The sequence below is a fragment of the Pholcus phalangioides genome, unplaced genomic scaffold, assembly GCF_987345545.1.
Source record: "Pholcus phalangioides strain wild (caught in Gottingen) unplaced genomic scaffold, Ppha-v1.0 ptg000011l_1, whole genome shotgun sequence".
Lineage (NCBI taxonomy): Eukaryota > Metazoa > Arthropoda > Arachnida > Araneae > Pholcidae > Pholcus > Pholcus phalangioides.
In genome coordinates this window covers 14,439,821-14,465,473 of record NW_028301604.1, presented here as the reverse complement: position 1 = coordinate 14,465,473, position 25,653 = coordinate 14,439,821, and the positions used below count along the sequence as shown (strand labels likewise).

General features: G+C 35.6%; 1 protein-coding gene across 6 annotated transcripts in view; it reads right to left on the bottom strand.

Moving 5' to 3' along the window:
• The window catches only part of LOC149080098 (transcriptional activator cubitus interruptus-like), a 76,553-nt gene that overhangs the window by 12,812 nt on the left and 38,088 nt on the right, over nucleotides 1-25,653 (bottom strand). For 4 of the 6 annotated variants that reach the window (XM_089239097.1, XM_089239096.1, XM_089239099.1 and 1 more), the window contains exon 2: nucleotides 9,589-9,694. In XM_089239097.1, the coding sequence (XP_089095223.1) occupies nucleotides 9,589-9,604 (16 nt within the window). In that variant the 5' untranslated portion in view covers nucleotides 9,605-9,694. Of the gene's footprint in view, nucleotides 1-24; nucleotides 152-9,588; nucleotides 9,695-25,653 lie in introns of those variants that run through there. The other 2 variants (XM_089239093.1, XM_089239094.1) reach the window with 2 other exon arrangements.

Below are 25,653 nucleotides of genomic sequence, written 5' to 3'. Positions count from 1 at the left end.
AACGGCAGCCTTTTTTATACTCACCGAGAGGTTGGTGCGCTAACCCCTCGATGCGGGAGTCCCAGCAGTAGCAATCGTTTTCTGTGTTCATGTCGCCGTTTCTGTTGTACCCCTGTGTTGAAAAATAATAATTAGGCTACACAATTATAATCCTCAAAACTTTGAGGCAATTATTCCGTGTACATTACTGGATCATAAAAAAATTTTCGATCTTGAAGCATTTCAATTGCATCTTAAAGTATATCGTCATACTGGTTGAAAATTCAGAGCTAACTACACATGGGAAATCGGAGCAATGCTCCCGGGATTCGGAAGACCGGGTTAGCTAATTAGATTAGAGTTCATTCATTCAAACCAAGCATAACTCCATCCTATCGTTATAAGCAGCTCACTATCGATTGAGTTGTGCCGCCCAAATCCCCTGGGTCCCCAAGATCTCCTACTTCACTAACTCTGGCCGTATCGCTATATTGCAATTTACTGTCATTAATGAGATGGGTTGAAAATGACGGCGCTGTCTATTGGTGGTCGCCTCAAGTTCGTTAGGGAAAACATCTCATCTATTTCTTCCCTCGGGTTCGAACCCGGGACAGCAACCTACACGGTGGTAGACGAGCATCTTACCACCACGCCACTCGGGCACTAAAAAATGACATTTCTGCCCCTACCGAGACTCGAACTCGAGATCTCCTGGAACCCGAATCCCATGAGCGGGGCCATCCCTGGGTCCTGGGTGCACCAGACGCCACCACCCAAAGGAGAAACTACTGGGGCATGAGCCCGGCCCCCAAGCACGCATTTTGGCACCCCGTGTAATGTAGAAGGAGCAGTTTAAAGTTAAATTCGGTGCCCCCTCTGCACCAGCGCCCGGAGCACCAGGCCAGCCTGGCCCCCCTAGTTACTGCTCTGGCAATGCTATCCAACGTTGAAAAAATCTGACCTAAATAATTGCGATGCATTTCGATTTCAGCAAAAATATTCCGTGAATAGGCTCTCTTTTACACTGCGTATGCTAAACACTCACTTTAAGTTAATGAGCTTTCAACCCGTGACTCGCGCGGATCACTGAGGGCTCGCCAAGACACTTTGATTAGTCAAAAATGAAATTGGCATCCCTCTATCTGATACTATGATTGCAATTTTCGTCCATTTTGGACTTTCTTTCCATTGCGCCATCTACAGAAAAATGAATTTCTAACTAGAATTCTTATTGGCCAGTTTCCACTTTAAATCAATAATAAAATAATTTGCTGAAGCACACCAAAAATATCTATCAATATTGGTCGAGGGATCGCACCTTGGAGTAAATTTATTGAGAAGTTAATATTTTAAATTAAAAAATTGGTAGGTTTTTTGATGTTATTAGACAAAACTCTCAAAGGAATCGAGCTCAAAATTTTCCAATCTAATAAATAATTGCTTATTAACTAATTATAATTTATTTATTTTTATTGTTCGCGAAATAAATTCGCACAAATGTAACCGTAACCAACCCTAATTTTTGTACCATACGTATTATTCTACAGAAGTGTAGCTCGCGGAACTTCACGAATTTATTGATGAGGCAGGTCCTCAGATGCCGATCCTACTCCAACCTTTCCACATCTACCACATCATGATAAAAAATAAAACAAAAATATAATGATAATAAATAATAACAAAAATATAATGATAATAAATAATAACAAAAATATAATGATAATAAATAATAACAAAAATATAATGATAATAAATAATAACAAAAATATAAATATAATATCAATAAATAGTAATAAAATATAAATATAATGATCATGATAAACAACCATAATTTAAATTATTTGATAGGTCATTTTAGTACTACTTTTTCAAAAAATTATTTAGTGAATTATATACAAATTATCTACCTTAAAATCTGCCTACTAAAGGGTTAAGGGGAGTTGATACATTTAACATGGTGAAAAACTATACTGTAATAGAAATATCATTGAAAATGAGGCAATTTTCTCAAGGGGGTTTACGTTTTTTCTTGCAAAATAACACTATAATCTCGACTTGGGGGGGGGGGGGTGTTATAACGCCAAACCCCCCCCCTTTGCGTACGCCAATGTATGTAATCATTGATTTATTTAAAATTTTTACACGTGTTCTTGATTTTATGTGCTATGCTATGCTGTTACAAAGTTTTACATATCTTGGATACTTAACTTTCCTTGTAAATTATCAAAAAAAAAAATGCATTAAAAACAGCTTGCGTGCATGATAAAATACCATGACATCAATATAATTGAATAAAAATTGATTCAAAATAAAGAAAACTGTTCAGCTCATATGAAATGAAGCAAAAGATTGAGATTTCATTCATTCAATCTTATTTAAAATTAAATTTAAAATGCAACTTTTTTTTTAAATTAATATTTAATTTTAAATTAGATTGAGTCGATGAAATCTCAATCTTTTGCTTCATTTCATGAACACTAAACAGTTTTTGTTTTTTTTTTCAATTGATTTTTATTCAATTACATTGATGTCGGGGAATTTTATTTTGTGCACAAGCTGTTTTAATGAATTTTTTTTAAAAATTTAGAAAACATTAAGCATCCAAGATATGTAAAATTTCATACCAGCATAGAATAGTACCTGCAATCAAGAACATGTGTAAAAAATTTGAAATAAATCATTGGTTAAATATGGTTTTCAATGCTATTTCTATTAGAGCATAGTTTTTCACCATGTTGAAGGTATCGACTCCCCCTTAAGTTTTTAGGCAATATTGTAATACTGGTATATAATATACAATACACAATATTGCAACGGATACTTGTAAAAATGAATGAATTTCAAAGAATGTGTGCAAAGTTTATAGTTGATAATTCCAGAAATTGAGCAATAATAGAAAATAAAATACTTGACTTACACTTTTATTTTCTATTATATTCATAAAATAAAATCAATATCATAGAAAGTAAAATACATTTATTCCACTATAGAAAATTTGTGAGTTGTATCTATAGTATTTTGAGTTTTTTATAACCAAGCAGATAATTCAGTATAGTACATAACAATAATAATAAAAAAAACCGAAACTTAAGAGAGGAATGAACTATAACATGAAAGTATTGTCAAGTGAACAACTATGCAATCGGGTTTAGAAAATATAAAGATGCTTACTATAATTTGCGGGTTTCCCGATTTCAATCATGAAACTATGTCAAGATACATGCATGATGTTTTGAATTCATTCGCATGCAACAAAAAAAAAAAGATAAAATAAAAAATAAAAATGTGATCACGACCCAAAAGATGATTCGAGAGTTGCATTTGATTCAAGGGCTCCTCCTTTCTCGATAAGATTCGTGATGATCGAATGCAGCATGTATTGATTCTCTTTCTTTTATGTATCGATGGAATATTTCTTTCCCCTCCTCGACAATCAAGAACAATGAGAGCTCGAAAAAACAATCAAAATTCAATGTGCGATCACGAAACTCCAGACGAAAAATAAATAACAAAAAAAAAATAATTTTTTTTTTAGGAAGAATTTCCCCCTACAATTAAGCTATCGAGTTTTTTTTTTTGTTTTAATCGTTACGTAGAATTTGAATTTTCTTCTATCTTCGGTACAATGCCCTTTTGATATTCCAGAAATAGTTTTGAATCTGTGAATTCATGTAAGAAACCCGTGGGAAAATTTTTTTTTATTTATAATTTGAAGTTTTTTTATGTTTTATCAATGTTTTATTATTATTATTATTATTATTATTTAAATCGGTTAGTTCTCGTTTCTTGTTAATATTTGTTAGCAACTCTGGATAAAGATATTCGAATTTTTGTTACTGTTTTCTCCTTGATCCCCTAGGTGGCAGCACTACAGCTTTTCGTTTGATATTTTTTAAATATATAGTATGTTTCTCTTTTACATTTTTAAAAGAATTAGATGATTCTCTTTCATTTCTTCGACGGAATGATGTTTATATGATGATGGTTTTTGTGTGAAAATAAGATTTTCAGATTGTTTCTGCATATTGAATATTATTTGAAGGAAAAACCTGATGATGAAAAATTCCTGAGAATGAGATTTTGAGATTATCTCTGTATACTGAATATTATTCGAAAAAACACGCATGGCTTGAAATGGTTATTGGAATCAAATTTTGTTTTGTAATTTGTGGCGATAGGTTTGAAGCCACAACAGGTGATCAATAACCGAAATTCGTTAGTTTGGAATCAAAATCATTCTTAATTCAAATTGAAATGCGTATGTTTCTAACCAGGGTTCGGCAACAGCTTTTCTGGGGTTCCGCAGCATAAAGTTGTAAAATTTTTCATTGTAATGCGATGAAAATATGAATATAAGAAGTGCGCGAGGATACATTTTGATTTTTTTTATTTTTTATTATTCCAATTTAAAAGATGATGGGAACTTGAAACCTGCATTTTTTAATAAAATGCGGAATCTTATCGTTGAATTGACAAATGTGTGATAATTTACCCTCTATGATTCACTCCCATAAAGTGCACTGATTTTTAATTAGTGACAATGGCTAAATTAAGTGTAAAATATATATATATATATATATATATAAGGTTTTAGTTTATTTTACTATATCTATGAACCGGTGATTCCCAACACCCCACAAGGGAACAGTTCGATTTTTAAGGATGGGGGGGGGGTGGCTATTTGAGAATAAGTTTTTTGTTAAGGATTGAAACTTTTCAGAACTCTTGCCATATTTATACCTGTTCAAATTTATACTTTTTACACAATTTCTTGTGACTTCTTTTATTTTTATCTTTAATTTTCTTTGGAAGGGGTATTACCAGGGGTGCTTAACATTTTGTGTACGGACAATTTGTGCCAGTAAGATGAAGTCCATCGACCCCCTGTGCCTATAAAAAGAAGAAAATGTAAGCCACGGACCCCTTTGCAAAATAATTTTCTTCATACTGAGTGTTTTGTAAGTCCTGATGCGGTCTCTATCGCATCAATCGTTCGTTGTACATGTATGGCTCTAACTTAAAAAATGCCAAAAAATGTGTTTCCAAGTCACTCTGCACCAGTTTCAACAATGAACATATATTGTGTCATAAAATGAAAAGCGAAACATTTATACAGTCATCCCTGTCCTCTAATTTCTCAACAATTAGAAAGTTGTTGCCCTTTTTCTCCTGAGGTAAAAATAATCCACGTTTCTAAGTATTCGCTGAGATATTTGAATCAAAAAAAATCGAGAAAAGTTGGTAAAGAACAGAATAATGTAATGGACAACTTTGCTTTCCTCATTTATGAAGTTCTTTTTCAACTTTTCTCAGATTTTTGAATTCGAATATCTCAACGAATAGAAACCATCCACAGTTATGCACGCTTCACAACGAGGACGCATTGATTGTCGAACCGTTTAAAAAATACCCGGCATTTCGCGGACATTTGCAGCTGCGACGGCGATTCTTGCGACGTGAATGGTAAGAACACTGGGCACTATTGTGAAACTTAACATGTCCGCGTACTGTCATTGTGTAAAGTATCGCTAAATAAAGAGTTTTTCTACTCATTATTGGCTTGTCAATTCTTCATCTTTGTTTAACCCTCCAGCTGGTCAGGTTGGGGTTTCCGATCATACATTCCTATGTGATTCTGTTTTGTTTTTGTGTTTTCTACCCCTCCCCTAAACGTTGAGTTTTGAATCACCCTGTTTATCTCTGAACACTTGAAATTTCAGCAGTTCTCAACAAATGACAACGAGTAATCTACTCTTTCTAGATAAAAAAAAAAAGGGGTATTGTACCCATATAGCCGCATTTCGTACTACAATGACACTAAACGATGTACTTTCTAAACTGAAAAAGAAATTCAGAAAAGAAATCGGTTCAATGAGTTTTTGTTAATTACACTCAATATATGATATTCAATGCACCGGATCATTCAGGATTAAAAGATATCATGTCTGGAATAAAAGGCATTAATGTTATATCACGCATTAGTAGCATGAAGTGCTGAATGGAGACAGAAAGTTATGAGGAATTGAAATTTATGTCTCTGGTGTATTAGTTAGCGCACTTGCACGGTATGCAAGGGGACCCGGGTTCGATTCCCGGAGGAGACACAAATCATTTTTCCTTCCAAATATTAGTTTCGACATAACATCCAGAAAGTTCAATTTCTTAGTATATTTCGGGCCGAAAAAATACCATCTCTTAATACACAAAAATGTTGTGATCATCGTTACGTGATCATCATCATCATCGTGTCCCTCCCCCAGCCTTCGAATTCTATCTCTGTCTATGGTCTATTACTTCGGGATATTACTGTACCAGCACTTCCTATGTATTCATGTTTGTCTTGATTCCACGGAAGTCTCGTAACCACCAAAGTTCCTTGCAAACTAAAACATTGGATGTAATTAATCCCAAAAAAGGTGTAATATTTTATTTTATCACAATTTACCGTGACTATCTGAAAAAATGATCACAAAAAATTGAATTCGCCGAAAAATATTTCCACGGAACTTGAAGGAATCGTATACATCTTCACGGTGAAAGAAACTGCCAAAAAGAATCAACTCAAAGTGCGGAAAATGAAAGAGTTGACCAAAATCGCTGAAAGAACACTAAAGGTGGGTTACGAACGTACGACAAGATATTTCTTTGCCTAAAACTGGTTGCCGTGATCATCAGATTTCATCGTATACGTATAGCATTTCATATGGAATACATACTCTTCCTTACTTATCGGCGTAAACAAACCGAAATCTACGACATAACAACGGCGCCGAGCAAGAGATGTTCCACTTGTTGACACAAAATTGTCCTCTGGGTAAAATGGGGATAAAGAGTTTGCTGAACAAACATTTTGAGGCAATTCTTTTTTTTATATATATTTACCTTCTAGCTTTACATGTTGGCCGTATGCTGTTACTTTATATAGTAGTTAGCGTGTACGGGTTAGAGTAGAAGTTAGAGGGATGTTGGAATAATAGATGGGCATGTTTTGCTACTGGTCGTAATACCTTTTGATCTAACCAATCCGTTCGTCGTACAGTTCCGCTCGGTGCTTAACGTAATGACAACCCACTGTGTACTCTAAAACAGCAACAGCAGTGATTTCGTGCATGGCTGAATTCGAAACGTTTCACGCTTGTAACTCTTGATTGCTAGAGTTGTACTGGATTTGGCGGAAAATTCTCCTCTTGTTGTAAGCTAACCAGGTTCTTTTCGTGAATTGATCAATCATCCTAAATTGACATCTTGGAAGGTTGATGAGACTGCGAGTCCAATTTTTATCTGAAGCATTTCAATGTTTTAACTTGTTGAGGCTATTGTTAGCTTCGTAATAGATTAGTTGCATTGGATCCGAGGCTACCGTTGAAAACTTCGTGAAAGAATTTTGATGTTGCCTTCTTCTGCATTTCGATGTTGAAAAGAAAAACCTGGTTTCTTTTTTTTTTGAACTGGAACATACATAGTTTCGAGAGTTTATATGAGTATTCCAGCTTTTTTTTTAATGTCAGTCTTATTGCGATCAATTTTCTCTTTAGTTTCTACAAAGGCAGCGTTTCTCAACCTATGGTCCACGACGGTGGCATAGGTCATCCGCTGGCAGACTTGATAAAATTATTCACCCATAGCCCCCACAGGGGGTGGGGCTGACAGATCCCGGAACAATTACTATCATTTTTTGTTTCTTGTTCTTTTAGTGAATTTATAGCCACTTATGCTATAAATTCACTATAGAAGGGTCCGTGAAAGGTCTGGTGTGGGGGCCCGCTAATGATTCCAGCCTAGGGACCCTGCTGAAGGATGCGGGGGCCGTGTATTCACCCGTTGTAATTGATATTAGTAATATCCATGTGGGTTCACTTAAAATTATACCTTAGGTTCATATTTATGTTCACCATACATCATCGAGGATTATGCAGGAAATAGTGATCTTAAATCCAGTATATCACTACATTTTGCCAGAAATTTCAATTTATTGTTTCAAATGCAATTTGCTAACTACTGCTAAAATAGCTGAAGGGTGTGGACGTGAAGGGCTGTTGCAAACTGCAGTTAACAGAAATGTACAGTATTTCACGAAAAAGTATTCAAATGATATGATGACCATATTTCATTGAGAAAAATACGGTAAACTCCGATTTTAAATGATAATTCGTAAAATACGGGACATCACTGATTGTAATCCAGAAACATTACCAAAAGCAAGCACAATCACCGATCGTAATTAGCATTGCTGAAAATTTGTAGAAAAAACATTAAACTTGACAATTTTATGGGAAAGTATCGTTGTTGAAAAAACGGGACAAATGTATAAAAAAATCGGAACAACGAAAATTACAGGAATGTCCCTTAATACGGGACACATGCGGTCCGCCAAATTCTTTCAGACATTTTATTGGTCCTTGCTTTCAGAAAGGTTGAGAAACACTGTATTAAGGCATTTTTACTGTTTATACAGGACACAAAAATATTTCTAATTTTGAGTAAAAATATTATATTATTCTATGATATACAGGGTGATTATAAAAAAACTATCCCGACATATGGACCCCTAACTATCATACCATTCACAGAAACTGAATGAAATTTTGGCATAAGGTATTTTGAGGTATGCGCTCAAGAATGATATGGAAAACAACAGTGTCACTCTAACAGTTACGGTTACAGTGAGAAAATTTCGAAAATATCAAATGGCAACACCAAGTTTTTTGTATTGGAATGTGATCTCCATTGTGAAAAACCCTAAATAGCGTTCGAACGGCAACTGTAGCATGAAAATCACCGGCGGTAGATGGGCTAAAATTGAGGACAACCAATAAGGACAGAGAAGCAGCATAAAATAAAGCATTTTATTGTGTTTCACAAATTTTCCACATGACCTTGTGGAGGACTAATCAGGCTGGGATCTCAGCCGAAGAAACGGTGTGACGAATGAAACGAACATTAATGCTCTGGTGCACGGCAAAGTCCTTTTTACTTTTTCCTTGCCTAGCTCCGGGGATTTTCGTGCTACAGGTGCCATTCCAACGCTATTTAGTGTTTTTCAGCATGGAGATCGCATTCCAATACAAAAATCTTGGTGTTGCCATTTGATATTTTCGAAATTTTCTCACTGTAACCGTAACTGTTAGAGTGACACTGTTGTTTTCCATATCATTCTTGAGCGCATACATCAAAATACCTTATGCCAAAATTTCATTCAGTTTCTGTGAATGGTATGATAGTTAGGGCCCCATATGTCGGGATAGTTTTTTTATAATCACCCCGTATATTAGTATATATCTTTACGTGTTTTGTAGACAATTATAAATGTTTTATGCGCAACCCCCGAGTGATACGAAGCGTTTTTATTAATAAGCAAATAAAAGATCATTTTTTTATAAATCCAAAAAGTGCTGCACCATTTTTTTATAGCCCGAAAGCGTGCTGCACCGGGTTTGGATGGATATATAAATGCATAAGGCAATTATATAATTAAATAACTCATATTTAAACTGAATACATCTATTCATAGTCAAACGTTCAAAAAATTTCGTTTATGAAAACATAATATTAGTACTTCAAGTTGGTGGATAAATCCTAAATACAGTGAGACGTACAGGAACCACTTACCAAAGTTCGGGTCCATCAGTAGGTTAAATCCAAATAAACGACAACAATGCAGGGCTCTGCATTAGTACTAGCATGTCTTCAGAGTTATTTACAAGAACGGAAAGATCTGCAGAACAAGGAAAAAGTATATGTCAATTATATATACAAAATCACCTGCTATCGTTGAAATAGAGCAGTTATTAAGAATTGCTAAAGAAAAGAAAGTGTTTAGCATCAAATGTATTTTTCGACAACCTTTTAAATACAAGATTCATCGAAAGACTGGTTATTTGTGGCCATCTTCATATCCACAAATAACCAGTCTTTCGATGAATCTTGTATTGACAAGTGGAGAGGACGTTTCTATATGCATATGGCCATCTGGTTCGCCTTTGAAAAAATGACAAATTTTCCGTCGCTTTTGCTTCCATTTAACAGCATTTTCTAAGAAATTCTTAGAATTTTTTTGAACTTATTACATTGAGGCAATGTTTATTTGGTATTTTATCGGCACCTAACGTTGAAAACATTTTTATTATATGCTTGACGCTCCGGCTTGCTCATTGACATGACCCGTGTACCCCTTCCCCACATCATTCCCACTCTTCAATCCCGTATTTTCTAGTAATATTTTGCCATTGCCGAATATATTTTTTTATAATAATACTTCGTTTTTTTAACAAAAGTTATATATATATATATATACACACTTTTATTCATAATCTTTACTGAAAGCGGAGATCAAGGTAAATGAATAATTTATAAATTGTATTATAACGAATATTACTATTTATAAATATACACATATTATATACATATATTTGTCGTGTACAATTTTGGTTTCGTGAAACATAAAGCATTTTGAATCACTGCAGACTTGTTATACCTCTGTCTCAGAGGTGGATTTAATGGCGGGTGCACCGGGCGCACACCCTAGGCCACAGAGTAAGAATAATATCTTTAGTCTTGAAATTTATATCTTTAGTCTATGCCCTAGGCCGTGACTTCTAAAGGGCCCCCGCAAAACCCCAACTTCACAATTTCTTCTAATTTAAGGGGCATAATGTTTTTTTCTGGTCCCGGGACCTCAACCGTCCTTAATACACCTCTGCTGTCTTTCTCACCAAGATTATTTGGCCAAGTTTGCTGACAATTACCTACATTTTGATGAAAATTAGCAATATCCTATTTTTATGATCCCAATTGACCCGTATTTTCCTCTCTAAAATACCGTCACCTTGATCCTAATCAAATAATTTCGTGCGTATTATCTGATATCGCGCATCTAATTATACTTCCTATACTTAAAAGGTCTCGTAAACGTCCATCTTGGTTATAAGAATGAAATTTAGAGGAATCTTTGATGTCGTTATAACCGATTTTGACTGTATATCCTGAGAATTGTTTTTCGATAAACTGCATATACCTATGAGGCTTTTCGGATCACGTCATATTTCCCTCTTTCAGTGAAGGGTTAGAGCACGGCCGACTAGACATTCAATTCAATTCTAATTGTTTAGTGGGCTATGGTTAGAGGGACATACAAAAATGTGTGCAAGGTAACCAACATTTGGACTTCACTCGGCGGCTCATGAAAGAAACAAATCTATTTAAAAATTTTAATAAAAGATGAATGAATGAACGCCAGGACTTTGCCGCTGGACTTATTCCTTTGCCGAGATCTCTTCCAGCCCAGCTTCGTGGCACTTTTTGTTTCTTTTTTTAATAAAAGCTAAATATTTCGAAAATTTTTCTTGAAGTTCAAGTTATTGATCTGCCTGTTTTTGCTTCAAATCAAAGCTGCGGAATTTCTTCAATGTAATTTATAGGCCATTATTTTTTTTTAATCGAAATTTATATGCATTGTGCAGGTGAACATTAAAAAACAATATGGAGACGTTAATTTTCATTTTCATACTTGAGAAGATATAAATATAAAAAGTTGAAAACAGTGTTATTTTTTGCATGGATATTTAACTTGAAAATAGGTGCAGCTACTATTTTATAATTAATTTTCTAGGCTTCGTATCTTTAAGTGAACTCAATATTTCGAAAATCAAGAATTCAATTAAATTTTTAAAATTATTGGTGTGGCAGCAAACATTATTAAATTTCCGCATTTCTGCTGTAAAATAGGCAATTTTGACATTGATTTCTATGGGGATCATCCTGTGCCTGTCCCTCAAAGTGATGCTGATGACGATTATGACGTCTATACAAAAAGCCATTGTAATACTCATTTTTTCACACTTTTCTAGACACAGTATACCCTGCCTACATTATATAGCAGTGTTTCTCATCGTTTTTTCTCCCATGACCCCCTTCGGACCATATTGTTTTTCTCGTGCCCCCCATCTTATCTAGCCCCGCCTCCTTCATCAAGGAGCGGGACCCTTCTTGCACATTAAATTGAATTTTTGAGCAAATTGATATTGAAGAAAAATTTCATGAGTAAGGTCGACCTTTGATGCAGTGAGGGTTTTCTATCCAGTGGGGGTTCTGTCCAGTGTCGACTCAACACCATGGGTCCTCGGGCAAAGAGAGACCTCTTTTTCTGGAGCATCTTACTTTAGCACGAAGCAACAGCTTCGAAGCTGTACGTAGTTCCTTTCGCAAATCATAGTGCCAGATTTCATCATGTAGGGCCCCCCTCCCTCCCATTAACATTAGGCTCAGAGCCATGCCTGCATTGAGCCCATGTATTAAGATGTATTTGTAATATATAAGATAACATGTATTAACATTTTAGCATCATCAGGGACCCCTTACATTGCTGGTAGTGCATCAAATCTCATTTCGTGGAGCCATCCTACTTACGCACTCGAGGCCACGGGCTGTCTGGGTGAGCGCATGCGTTAAGACGGTCTTGACTCTAAGGGCAGTTCTGCTCCATTCTGAAAGAATTCACTCTTTTTTCACACATACCATATTTTACTTGAAACTTCAAGTAAACATTTACATTATTTAAATTTCTCTAAATTTCAATTTTTTTTCACAACGCTTTGTGGCCCCCTTAGCAGCCAGTCATGGCTCCCCTTCAACTTGATTTTCATCCATGGCCCCCTTGGAGTATCTCAGCAATGCAGGGGGGCCATATGGAACCAAGTTGAGAAACACTGGTCTCGAGTAGATTCTAGACAAAGTTTCACTTCCAAATTTCAAAATAGTTTAATTGAGTCTACTTTTTAATGAGTCGCACGAGATAAAATATGTATAAAAAAAAACAGGTCGAGAACGCGTGCTGTAAAAGGTCAGCAAATGAGGTAAATTTTGCCAAACTTAACCTCTGTCTCAATTGTGGTATAAACGTTCTCATTGAACTTGTTTCTCACATAAGCGCCTCTCGCTTTCAGAGCAATTTCGGCTTTGATCGTAACTACATGGCAGTTATAATATAGAGAGAAAACAACGCTGTGGGTAAAAACTACCACACCTGTCAGGCCAAAATTTTATTATATCTCAAGTCCACCCAACGAAGTTTGACACACCCCGGCGTTTGACAACCTTGAGTACAGGTTATTAAGCAGCGATTAGCATAGTTTATGATCCAGGACATAATTAGATCGTAACATCTTAATTTCAGCTTTAGGTTCTCTCTCTCATTCAACTTCCCATCCTACCCTAGGGCAAGCTTTTTTGTTGCTTGTCTACGATTTTGCTCTTATATTATTATATCCCTATTTTCAGGTTCTTTTTTTTTTCATTATTATTTTATTTTCTATCATATTCTCTTCTCTATGACAGTTTTCTCTTCTTTCAATAGCTCTTCTCCGTGTCTTCTTCTTGTTCTTATTTTTTATTTTATTATTTTTTTGCACTCACGTCTACTTTGATGGGCGTCAAGCTCTTAAAAAAATGCCCGGTGAAATTAGGTAGGCGGTGTATCATTTCACAATTTCAGGCAGATATGGACGGCAATTTTGTTTTTATGATCCTTCGGTTTTTCCTTGATCCTTTTTTATTTTTGTTTTTCTTTTGTGTTAAGAAAATCGACAAATTTCGAATTTGAAAAATAAAGTATCTAGATTAGGGGTCTTCAAACTTTTTGAGTCGGCCCTGAGCAGCATCGAAGCCCATCACCAAAGTGAAAGCACCCATACAAAAATTCTGATTGTGCTGAAATATCAGCATAATACGTAGCCATCCTTATATACCAGTAGTTCTCAAACGTTTGTCACCCGCAGCTCCCTTGCCCAATTCATGGTTCATCTGCGGCTTTCCGGAATAGTTTGGTAGATATCTTCCCATATAAAATAACCACTTCAAAATATAAATGGGCGCATAAATCATTATCTCTAGCTCACCGTGACACCCCTATGAGCCACGATGTACACTTTGAGAAACACTGCTATATGCAATTGGCAGGAGATGTTGAACTTGGGAAGTCGAAGGTTAGAAATCAGCCATAGTATCGAGCATGGCTTCGAGCACTTCAGCACCGTGGTGCACACGAGTAGGAGGCTGGATGTGATAAGGAAGATGCCTTATCCAGATCAATGGTCCCCAACCTGAGGCCATATAGCACTCTTGTGGTCCTGAGATTTTCTAGGAGGTGCACGGAGGGCAATCAAGTGGAGGGGGCGTGCCATAAAAATGAAGGCCATAGAAAGCTGTGAAAAAAATTCCGATGCGAAGAAATAAAGCTTCAAGTGAAATACGGTAGGGAAAAGTCAAACTACTTTTAGAATCCAGAAAAACTGCCCATATATATATATATATACACAACCCGGGCCATCTTAACGCATGACCCTAGGGGCCTTATAGCAATAGGAGTCGTACACGATAACATCTGGTACTATGATTTTCGAGAGTTAATATGTAACTGTTTCTTCCAGCTAAATATGGGGCTTGGAACCATCACTTTGTTCGAGGGTTCCATGGTGTTGAGACGGCTCTGCATAAAACTCTCTCAAGATGGAAACTCATTGAACTCTAGCCCAGGGTTCCGTAGATCTACGGACTCCTTTACCTTATTTATAAAAAAAATTTCACTATAAATTTACTCGAAAACCCAATTTAATAAATAAAAGAGGACTCAATTCTGAATGAGGGTTGGGGGGATGGATAAGACAGTGGGATGCTAAAAGAAAACTTGGTCCAGAGGGGTTCATGGGTGAAAAAAGTTTAAGAGAAACCACTGATCTAGATGGATTCGCATTCACTCAAAATCCCGGAAAGGTTTTTTGTGCAGTTTTAAGACTTCGGATTATGTCCATGTATCGCGCGACTGTATATTTTTATACAGTACATTTTGCTTCTCTCTCTCTTCAAAGTAACATTTATAAATATTTTTATCTCAATTTTTTATTATTTAATTTATCACCCTCAATTTATCTATTTATTTATTTAATTTACTGTGCAAAATTTCTCAAAATGTTTTAAAAAGCTCTCACTTAAGTGCGAATGCAATTAAGTAGAAATGAATAATTGCTGCCTTTGAGAATTTTTCACGACCTAGCCAAAAATTGATTTGAGTTTCGGGGAAAAAAATTGTTTATCAAAAGAACTAATAATTATTTTGCTGAAGAACTTTTCGTCGAATTGAAATGAATACGGATAATTTTATCGTCAATCAAACGATCAAAGAGTTTCGTGAGTGACCTGAATGAAATCTTCAAGTTTAATGACCGGCATCAGAAATCAAAATTCAAAATCTTCATTGGCGGTTGCTTCGAGAACTTGATTGATCTTTTATTTTGAAGTAGTTCGTCAAAGTATATTACAAAATCGATCACGAGATGATTGATAAGAAATTAATGACTTGATATTCGAATAATATCTGTAATAAACACATCATGGAAATAATTAATCATGAAACAGCTTTCAGTATAATTTATACGGTAAGATGAAAAAAAAAAAAATTACTCAGAATGCATAATCAAATCTAGCTCCGTCTGATTTAATCAGTTAATGTCAATAATCAGTCAGATTTGAGAAATAACAACCTCAACATCAAACCTCGTTGTCGTCTTTCTTTCCTCTTTTTCGCAATTTTTTCGCCGATTTGAAACATCATTTACTGGAAGAACGAGTTGATATATCAAAGCGTGGAAACGAGTAAAACATAGAGTCAACCACAGGCTAATCTATCTTTTCCCCGCATACGTACACACGCATGATAATCATAATCATAATTTAGTCAAACTTCCAGAATGGAAATGTTATGTGTCGCGGTACATTATTTTCGGTACTCCGCGGAAGGAAGCAGGTGTTACCCTTAAGCATATATTTATCATCTTAATAACTTTGGAAACTTGTTTTAGCTTATTTCAATTTCGACGCAGCGTCAAAGGGGGTAAAGCCTCCGCAATCTCTTGGGTCATTAGGGTCGTGACGTTCAAATGATCTATTCTTTAAAAGCGATTACTTTACCACGCATCTTAATAATTAATGTACCTCGCATAGCTTCATCTGAGCTTTCTTTTTTATCAATTGTGGTAGAATCGCAGTAGCGAAATAACATAAACTATATGCGGTGTAATATAGTAGCACAATGATGATTCTATCTGAATTTTGAGGTCTTGAAAATTACCGTCGATTTTCGAGCTCTTATCTATTTATCTTCTTTGCTGGTTCATCGCTCTGGAATTAACATGTTTCTAACGATTTAAATTTTTATACACCAAAGTTCAAGTATATTAATGTGATTTTTTCGAGTAAAAGTAAAAATAGAATGGTATTCTATGTGTAGATCTATGTAGGGTGCATATATGATAGTCCTTATCCTGGAGTAACTCACGAACCGTTGATACTAAAAGCATAATTCCAGTTGTAAAGAAAATATCCAAATAACGACGCTTGACCTCAGATACGTCATTCGTATTGCAAAGGGTTGTATAATTATTAAAATAAAAAAAAATTAACTTTTTATTTTGTCACCTTATCCTAAAAACCAATTGAAAAGTGGTTTTCCTGTCTCTCCTGGGCCCAACAAAAAAAAAATCCATGTTTAATTCCATGTTCCCACTTAGACGTGCAATATTTGCTTTGATATTTGTACTTGAAAATCGCTGAAAATGAAAGAAGGAACCGCATAAACTAACGGACAAGCTCATTCCATGCTTCATATACTGTTCTTTTCCCTATTTTCAGCGATTTTTGAATTCAAATATCTCAGCGAATATGGCATTTTAAGATAAATTTTTTCGTTCTGCTAAGGAGAGACAGGGCAATAACTTTCTCTCTGATGGGGTTTTTTAGGAAGGGGGACCAACTAAAAAGTAATTTTTTATCGTATTAACTAAACAACCCCTTGTGATATGAATTAGGTTTATCTGAATTCTAGACGTATGTTTCTAGGGTAAACGATTCGCAAGTTATATTCTAGGATAAAGAGACTTTCCTATGCATCCTATACAAGCTGGTGCCTTGAAGTGGCGACAAACTGAGAGGGGTGATATTAGGTATCAAGAGGAACAAAAATTGTCATAGAACATGGTATCGCAAACCACGTTAGTGGGTGAAAATCGCAAAAATACTTATGAAGGGTGTGACGTTGAGTGGGACAAAAAGAGTCAATAATAAGTAGAAAAACATTTATTTGACAGCATGATTACAACACAGCCTGTGCAACACGGTTCAAAATCAGAAAGTAGACGAAGAGAAATGATTACAGGAGTTGTTCGAAGTTGCGGACGCGAAGGTCATTGCACAACCGACAGCGACGGAGTAACGATTGTCGGACGCGGTCAAAGATATCGGGTGTGCTGGCGATATCTGCCCCTCTTCATAAGTATTTTTGTGATTTTCACCGACCAAACGTGGTTTACAATACCATGTTCTATGGCGATTTTTTGTTCCTTTTGATGCCTAATATCACCCCTTTGAGTTTGTCGCCATTTCAAGGCAACACCCTGTATATCGACCGTATTAGACCTCATTAACATGAGAAATAATCACTGTATCGGATGAATATCTATAGAATTTAACCATCTGTAGTTTTTTTTAAATCTTTTTCGTTTTATTCGGAAAGCGTGTTATTAGGAGAAAATAGCAAAAAAATTGGTTCGATCGAAAGAAAATGCTGGGAGTCTGGTGTGCTGATCGTCAGGTAATTGGTTCTTGCGTTATACGAGATTGCTTTACACTGGAAACGCAAGTTTTTCAGCTCGAGAGGATTTAATCGAAATATTCTTTTTTGAAGTTTTTTTACAGTACAAAGGCAGGTGCTCGATTTTGTTTGACAATCGCTTTTTCGGGAGGGGAATGCTTTTTTTTTTGTGAAAGTTGATACATACTCTTAAATAGACTTCCAGTTTCATAGAAACATTGAGTCATCTAAAGATCATTGCCACTCTGGATACAAACGTTGTCAATGTACATGGCTAAAATCGGTCAATTAAAGAATAAATCTAGACGATTTCTGTTCACTTACAGTGGAACCCCGTTTATACGTCTCTCAGTAAAATTTCTTTTATAATACATTTATATGACGTTTGGCTTCGGTAACAATTCATTGGTATACATTTTAATGTTATAATATGTCATTTTTTTGTCACACAACCTCAGTTCTTCATATTTTTTGCTTCAAATCTTTGAAAAACGCTATTATTTTCCTCCACTAAATTGTTTTTTGTAGGGTGTAGAAACATGTCGTGAAAGTTTTTCTGGAACATTGTCACCCTAAAAGCCATACTATTCAGAATAGTCGTTGTCAGATGCGGAAATAAGCATTCATCTGACTCTGATAATTTCAGAGTGGACACTACCATGACAATTCATTGATTTTTTCTGAGGATTCAGTAGAACCGTCAAGCTCCATGGAAACACATTTAAATTACCTACTTGAAATGCGGCCACATATGTCTTATTAGAATTTTTTTTTCTAATGTCTACGGCGTTATACCCGGAGGGTAGGAAAGTACATTGAAATCATTTGGGAGGGTACAGTTCAGTTAATAAGAAACAAGTACTGTATTGGTTTCTGCTTTTAGAAAACTGTTAAAGAACTTTACTTGACGCCACCACCTGTTTTGTTTAGATATGGAAACCAAACAGCAAAGGACGCAGTAGCCCAGGTCGATAAGATTGAAGCACCAAAGGATGTTTAGAGGTGTCGCGAGTTCGATACCCCAGTTCATTGTCAGAAAACTTTCCTGACATAGGGGTACAACAAAAATGGCGACATGACCGCAGAAAAAATTGCTACCGCAGGGCTACCTCCCTCATCGAGGGGTTAGTGCACCAACCTCTCGATGAGTATAAAAAACAAGCCTGCCGTCCGGAAACGGCAATGAATTGTGGGTCCCGGTCTAATTAGCCCTCGTGCGCAGAAAATGACCGTGGTGCGATAAAAATGGTCAAACAGCAAAATAAACGACGATTAAACATTTTAAAGTTCAAAATCATATAGATATATATATATACGTTGTTTCGACTCTTGAAAGGATGGCTTTAAAAATTAAATTAAAGAGGTATTTTTTCTCAAGTATGATTTTTGAAACGCAATATAACTAAATTCAAAACGCAATTAAAATCATCGAGCTATTATAATATTTGATGTCTAGGTAGGGAGGAGGATCATTTTTAAAGATTTGCAGTCGCGCGATTTTTTTCGCATTCATACAAAGTTTTGACGCGGCTTCTTGAATGTTGTGTAAATGGGTTTCCACTGCAGTTTGCATTTATTCTGGTAAGTTTGATGGAAGAATTGTTTATATAGATTCGAAATTTTATGAGATAGCCGACAGGGGGTATATAACTGCTAGATATTGAGACATGATGTGTAGGGACTACGAACTGTTTGTTTCGATGGTGGCATTGAAGCAACAAATGACGATTACTTTCAAAGGTCATTCGGATGTATCTGAAGCTCTAAATTTATCCGCATGGAGGTTCGAAGAATATCGATGCAATGTCGCGTATCGCTCTTTTAAAAGAAAAACATGGAGTCATGCTCATACGAAAACTCCAGCAAGTCCCCGTGGGCAGCGATCAACATATAACAAATGTCCTTTGGAAAGCTGTCGGGTCATGCTTCTTTCCGCCCTCTCACACCCGGTCTCGCTATCTATGTGCCCTTCTTCTTGAATCTCCTAAATTGCCATCTCATTCTTATCTAGGATATATATGAGCCATGCGAGCCCATTCCAGCCACTGAAATGTCTGAACATTATCTCAAACTAGAAGTTTGTCTGTAATATACAACACACCGGTTTCCTCGGTAGTAGTAAGTAAGCAGCCAATGTTTAAAGAAAAAAGCAGACTTTCTTTGAAAACCAAAGAAATTTGTGAAAGAAAAAAAAATTGCGGGGTCCATTTTATTTATTTGCTTTCTTCTATCGTTTAGGGAGAAGATTTTTGGCATAAGTTATAATGAAGGTATTCTGCGGGCCCATCGCTGGTTTTAACTGTGCTTTGTCGTCGCATTATTTATTTCCTATTTTGGTTTCTTTCTACGCTTTTTTATTAACATCTCCTCTTCTTTGTGAAGGGACGTATATATTCGATGCAAGTGAAAATAAGACGAATTTTCCACGCGTTAAGATGATAATCACATATATATATCAATCAATAGACGGAACATTGTTTAGAACCTTGGGATCACAGATGTCTGCTTTTTCTTTGTATCCATTTAATAAGAAACTGAAAAGACAAAGAGATCTGTAAAATTCCTGCAATCATTTTCATTTAGTTTCCATTGTTGAAAACATTGGATTCTTATTCGTCAAGGGCAGGTAAAATTGTCTGTGTGAACACCGTTAAAAGGCTTTACGAGAGATTCATCTTTTCAAGTGTTCAGATTGGGCGTTATTTTTTCAGCGTAGCAAAAATTTGTTACTGAAAGATTGTGTCTATTATCACTCTCGTTTCGGTTTAGACTGACAAATTAAAAAACAAAGAAATTATTAATTTATTGGAAGCCCTAATATCTGTAAGTTACTTTTTCGTCTCGGTCATATTTGTGTGCGATAAACTTGTGTTGACAGATTGCATTGCTGAAACATCAACTTAGTCTTATCGTGATGATATCATGAATCAAAGAGAATTAATTAGAAGAACGAAAATTTTTTAAATAAGAAGTCTTGTTATAAATACAGTAAAACTCCTCTAAGACGGACACTCGGCGTTCCGCAAAAAAAAGTGGCCGTCTGCGGAGGTGACCGCCGAATAGGCGTTGTATGACAGGAAAAGCACTTTTCAGGGGCGTGTAAAAATAACGGTTTTCAATGTCACAAAAACGTCTTATGCTCAATTTACTTACAATGCCCACAAAACAGATACGTATAAAGTGAAACCTCACTACAACGATACTCTATATCACGATAAATCCCACTACAACGATACTCTATATCACGATAAATCCCACTACAACGATACTCTATATCACGATAAATCCCACTACAACGGTATTTTTTCAAATATTGTTTGGAACAGCCTGTAGTCAGTAATGTTAAACTTCTCTGGATACAACGATATCCTTTACTATGACAAACCCCTTTATAACAATATTTTTAGGAGGATTTATATATATATAAACCACTACACAGCTTTTATTATTTTTATTTATCTTTCGCTCGAAATATCCTTCAGTATGTTTTTTTAACTCATGTCATGTTTCAGTTCTTCCGAGGATATCTAATAATATCGGTGTTGGGCATCACCTAATGACCGAAAGTGTTCGGTATCGCTATTTTTCGTGCGATGCATTAATGTGTATTGCAATAAACCCCTTTACAGGAGTAATACACATCTAACTGAATTTCTTTTTATCAGCTAATCAATTAAAATATTTTGCAGCGAATAAATACTCAAAATACTGTATTTTTGGTGATACTGGAAAAGACAATTTAGAAAAGTTGCCAACAGCAGCATAAATTTGATGACACGTGATTATAATGTTGCCTCTCGATGCAACGATAATTCCTCTACAAAGACATTTTTTCTTGGTCCGGTATCGTTAATCATGTCGAGGTTTCACTGTATTTTATGCAGAACTTGAAATACCAGATCATCCGAACAATTCCTTTTAATCTGTATTATTGGGGATCTCTTCTTTCTTTACAGCAAGTACTGTACATGTTCTTTCATCACATTTCTTTTACTCCCTCACTGTTGTTCTACTGAATCTCTGAAGAAAGTATCCTCAAAGCCGAAACTTCCACATCCTCTACCTATTCAGTAAAGATCATAGTCTATATTTGCTTAGTTTACCTTGTCACCCGGGAGCAAATTTTTAAACTGTCTCACCAGCTAGCAGCAACAGTATAGCATCTGTCATATATAGCCTTTATCATCCTATTTACAAATGTTTCCAACCTGATAGTGTCATACTATCATGAACAGAAAATCCGATTGATCCGAAAAAGTATTTATGCTGATGTATAAAGATTATTTATAAGGTTATACAAGAAAAACTACCAGCTCTGAATGCATTGGAACGAAAAAAATGCACAAAAACTTGTTTTTTAAATTCTTATGTACAAGGAAGTGGCCGCGGACAGGTTGGCCGCTGGCCGCATACAGAGGTGGCCGCGGAATGGGATGGTTTTTATATTATGTCCATGTAGCCTATTGTCCGTTCCGAGGAAAACTGGCCACGAAGGGAGGGGGGGGGGTGGCCTCCTAGGGGAGTTTCACGGTAGAAAGATACACTGTACATGTTCCAATAATATAAATACAAATACAAACGCCAGAACAGGCAAATTGTCCAACGAGGTGGCTGAAAAATTATGCCCATAAAAAACATGGATTTCAAATATCACCAAAATACCCAATATAAAAGCACATGACCAAAAAATAATAATAATTAATAATATATAATACACTGCCCATAAAAAAGATTATGGTTGTCTTATCTAAGTATGGATAGCTTCTCGATTTATCCCACTATGTCTATCGTACTTCTTTTTAAAAGCATCAATTGTGTTGGAATTCACGACACCCGGAGGTAAGCTATTCCATTTAATAACAACCGTAAAAACTCCCTGCAACACCACAACCTGGATTTATCCCTTACTAAACGATACTGGTGTCCCCTTGTCGAAGCAGTTGATTGACGGTGTATTATTAATTCATGATCCATCTTATCCATCCCGTTGAAAATTTCAAACACTTCGATCATATCCTCCCCCAACACGTACGCGTTCCTCCAATTTAAACATATTCAAGAAATCAAGTCTTTCTTCATAGCTCAAGCCTTGTGCGCCAACAAGAGCACGCATAGCTCTTCTCTGCACCCTCTCAACCAAGTCCATGCCTCTCTGTAGGTATGGTAGAAATACGGTTAATCAGAAGAAAAATTGAAGATAATGGGTGTGACAAATAAACAGATTGTGCTGACGTTGCAAAAAGGAGTGATGATGAATTGTTATAAATAATGTCTAATCTTCTAATCTTGAGTTTCAAAGACAATCGTCCAATTTTTAAGGGAAAAAACGTGTAAAATGCAATTCCGTTTAATATTCGATTTCGTATCAATTTTTGTCCTTAAAGATTAAACAATTATGATAGAACGTTTCGCGTGCAATAAGTTTATTCCCACGGGGTTATACTGTATAAAATCCAAGCCAAATAAGAAGTTTAATTACTACGGAATAGTTTTCAAGAGCATTCAACTTTATTTGCTTTTCGTATTCGATTTAGTCGTGACTCCCTTCTTATTATAACTATATCAGGACCGCTACAACGAATTTAGTGAAGAACAGGTCAAAAGCAAAACAAAAAAAAACTTCACAGGTCAAAGCTGAACAGGTTTCTTAGTAAAACTCATAAAAAAAGAGCAAATATGTTTCGAAAAATTTATTTCGTTATTATAACTTTATAATGGAAGAAAGAGGCTTAGCTGTCGTTTTCTGTGCGTTAGTTAGTCGTTGAAATGAAAGAAGATATGGAAAATAAAAAACTACTATGGTATAGCAAAAAAAACAGGCATCGTTTTTTTTTTTGTTATTCTCATGTGCGTATGTGGTTTTTCTGGTCCCTCCGCCATCTTTGCGTCCGTTTCCCGATGATTTCCATGGCTTCACAGTGGCGGCGACAGCTTCGTCGCGTAGATTACTTAAAACCAATGTAAAAGATGGAGCGGTAAAAGAAATCTTAGTGGGAAACTGACGCGAAAAGCCGATTAGGTTATCTCTATTTCGCCTTTTGGTCTCTTTTCGTATGTCACTTCAGTGACAGACAGCTACTCAATTACTGCTCTACGGCCGCGCGTCAAAACATTAGACTTGGAGAAAAAAAACTGTTCTGACGCAACGTATCGGGACTTGTCACTGTGAATAGGGTCATCGCCCTATGCCGGCTACTTTCTTGCTGTTTCACCTTATCTCTTCCACCTAGTGATGCATGATATTTTCGCCTCTTTCTCTCTGATTACCGATTAACTGGGTAAAAAGAAACTAACTTACATAAATATTATATGACCTGTCATTTCAGAAATCAACTTGAACATCTAAATCGTTTTGTGTCAGAGCATTCGGCACGCACAAATACTGTAATATACAAGGTGCGTTCCATAAGAACTTAAAGTGGAATCATAAAATAATCAATAAATATAGGTGCAGCAAAATATAATTTATTATGTTTCTAAATATCTTCTCTCAAATGATATGCAATGGTCTCATTTTTCAATCCCCCTTTTCAAAACAAGTAGAGAGGGCTGTTTCTGGAAGCTGCCTTAGTAAACTCCGCACAACTGAAATTTCTTCTAGTTCATGACGCTTTCTCGATGTATGTTGTCACAAACTTTTTAAAACAGAAACATAATATGTGAATTCAATATTAAAATCATGCCACAACCCCCTTAGTCTGTATCTTGCACCATGTGATTTCTGGTTGTGTCCGATGTTGGAGGAGAAGCTCCGTGGGAGAATTATTAGTCATTTCAGCTGTGTAGGGTTAATTGAGACAGGTTCCAAAACTTTGTATATCATCTGAAAAAAGATACTTTGCAATAGAATAAACTATTTTTTGACGTACCAATATCCCATGATATTTTATGATCTCTTAATTTCTTACCGAACGCACTTCGTAATATTGCTACACCTTAATTTTCTTGTTTTTCCCCAATCCAACTGTAGTCAATCCCGCTTAATCGGATAACAGATAAACAAATTCCCCTCTTAAACGGATAAAATACTTCACCACCAAAATTTCTCCCATAGAGACAATGTTAAAGTCCGCTTAATATTAAAATTTTAAAGAATTTTCCCCACTTAATCAAATATTACGCTTCTCACGCCAACTGTTAATACACATCAACCGCTATACACAATGTTTTTATTGAAGGAAACATTCGGAATTAATGGACAACATGTTACACTAAGTTAAGATTTAAAAAAAATTTGAAGTAGGTACTTGCGTCCAATTATTCAAGTTGTCTTCAATACGAACATTTAATTATCTTACTTTTGTTCTCTGTTGAACCAATAGAGAGCGCTAACTTTTCTAATGGAAAGCAGAAGTCTTAGGTATTGTGATCATTGTAATTAGGTATAATTTTCATTTCATTTTTGATGTCTAATTTATTCGAGAAGCTTTATTAATATTGGTCCTTCATCAGTTTTCAATATACATACTATACTAACGTTGTGAAAATGAATTGTTCCCCACATAATCAGATACCCCGCTTAAACGGATATTGTGTGCTGGAATCATTGATATCCTATTAAGCGGAGCCGACTGTACGTTTACTGTGCGAATCGGAGAATTAACGTCAATTTCCGATATTTTTCACATTCTATTGCTGATAGAAATATTTTTATCATGACCACCAGAGCATCTAAAAACATACACCGAATACTCTTTACCACAGTGGTGGTTCTCAAAATGTGCATCGGCAAACTTTATCAAAGGTGAGTGACTAATTTGCACGTGCTCAGGATTACTGTCACAGAGTATCGTTCTTACAATTTTTTTTCAACTCAATGAACATGGAAAAAAGAGACAATATTACAATCAAGAGCTTCAAAATGTGTCGTTTGGCTTGCGTCAATTTATTTATAATTTATAAATAAGCTGACTAAATTAAAGAGAAAAATTCTAAAAAACGATTCGATTTTGATACCCTACAAAAAATCTTCTGGTCTAGAATATATTGCGTAATTCTGGATGTTTTGCAAAATAATATTAAGCAGCATTTGATTC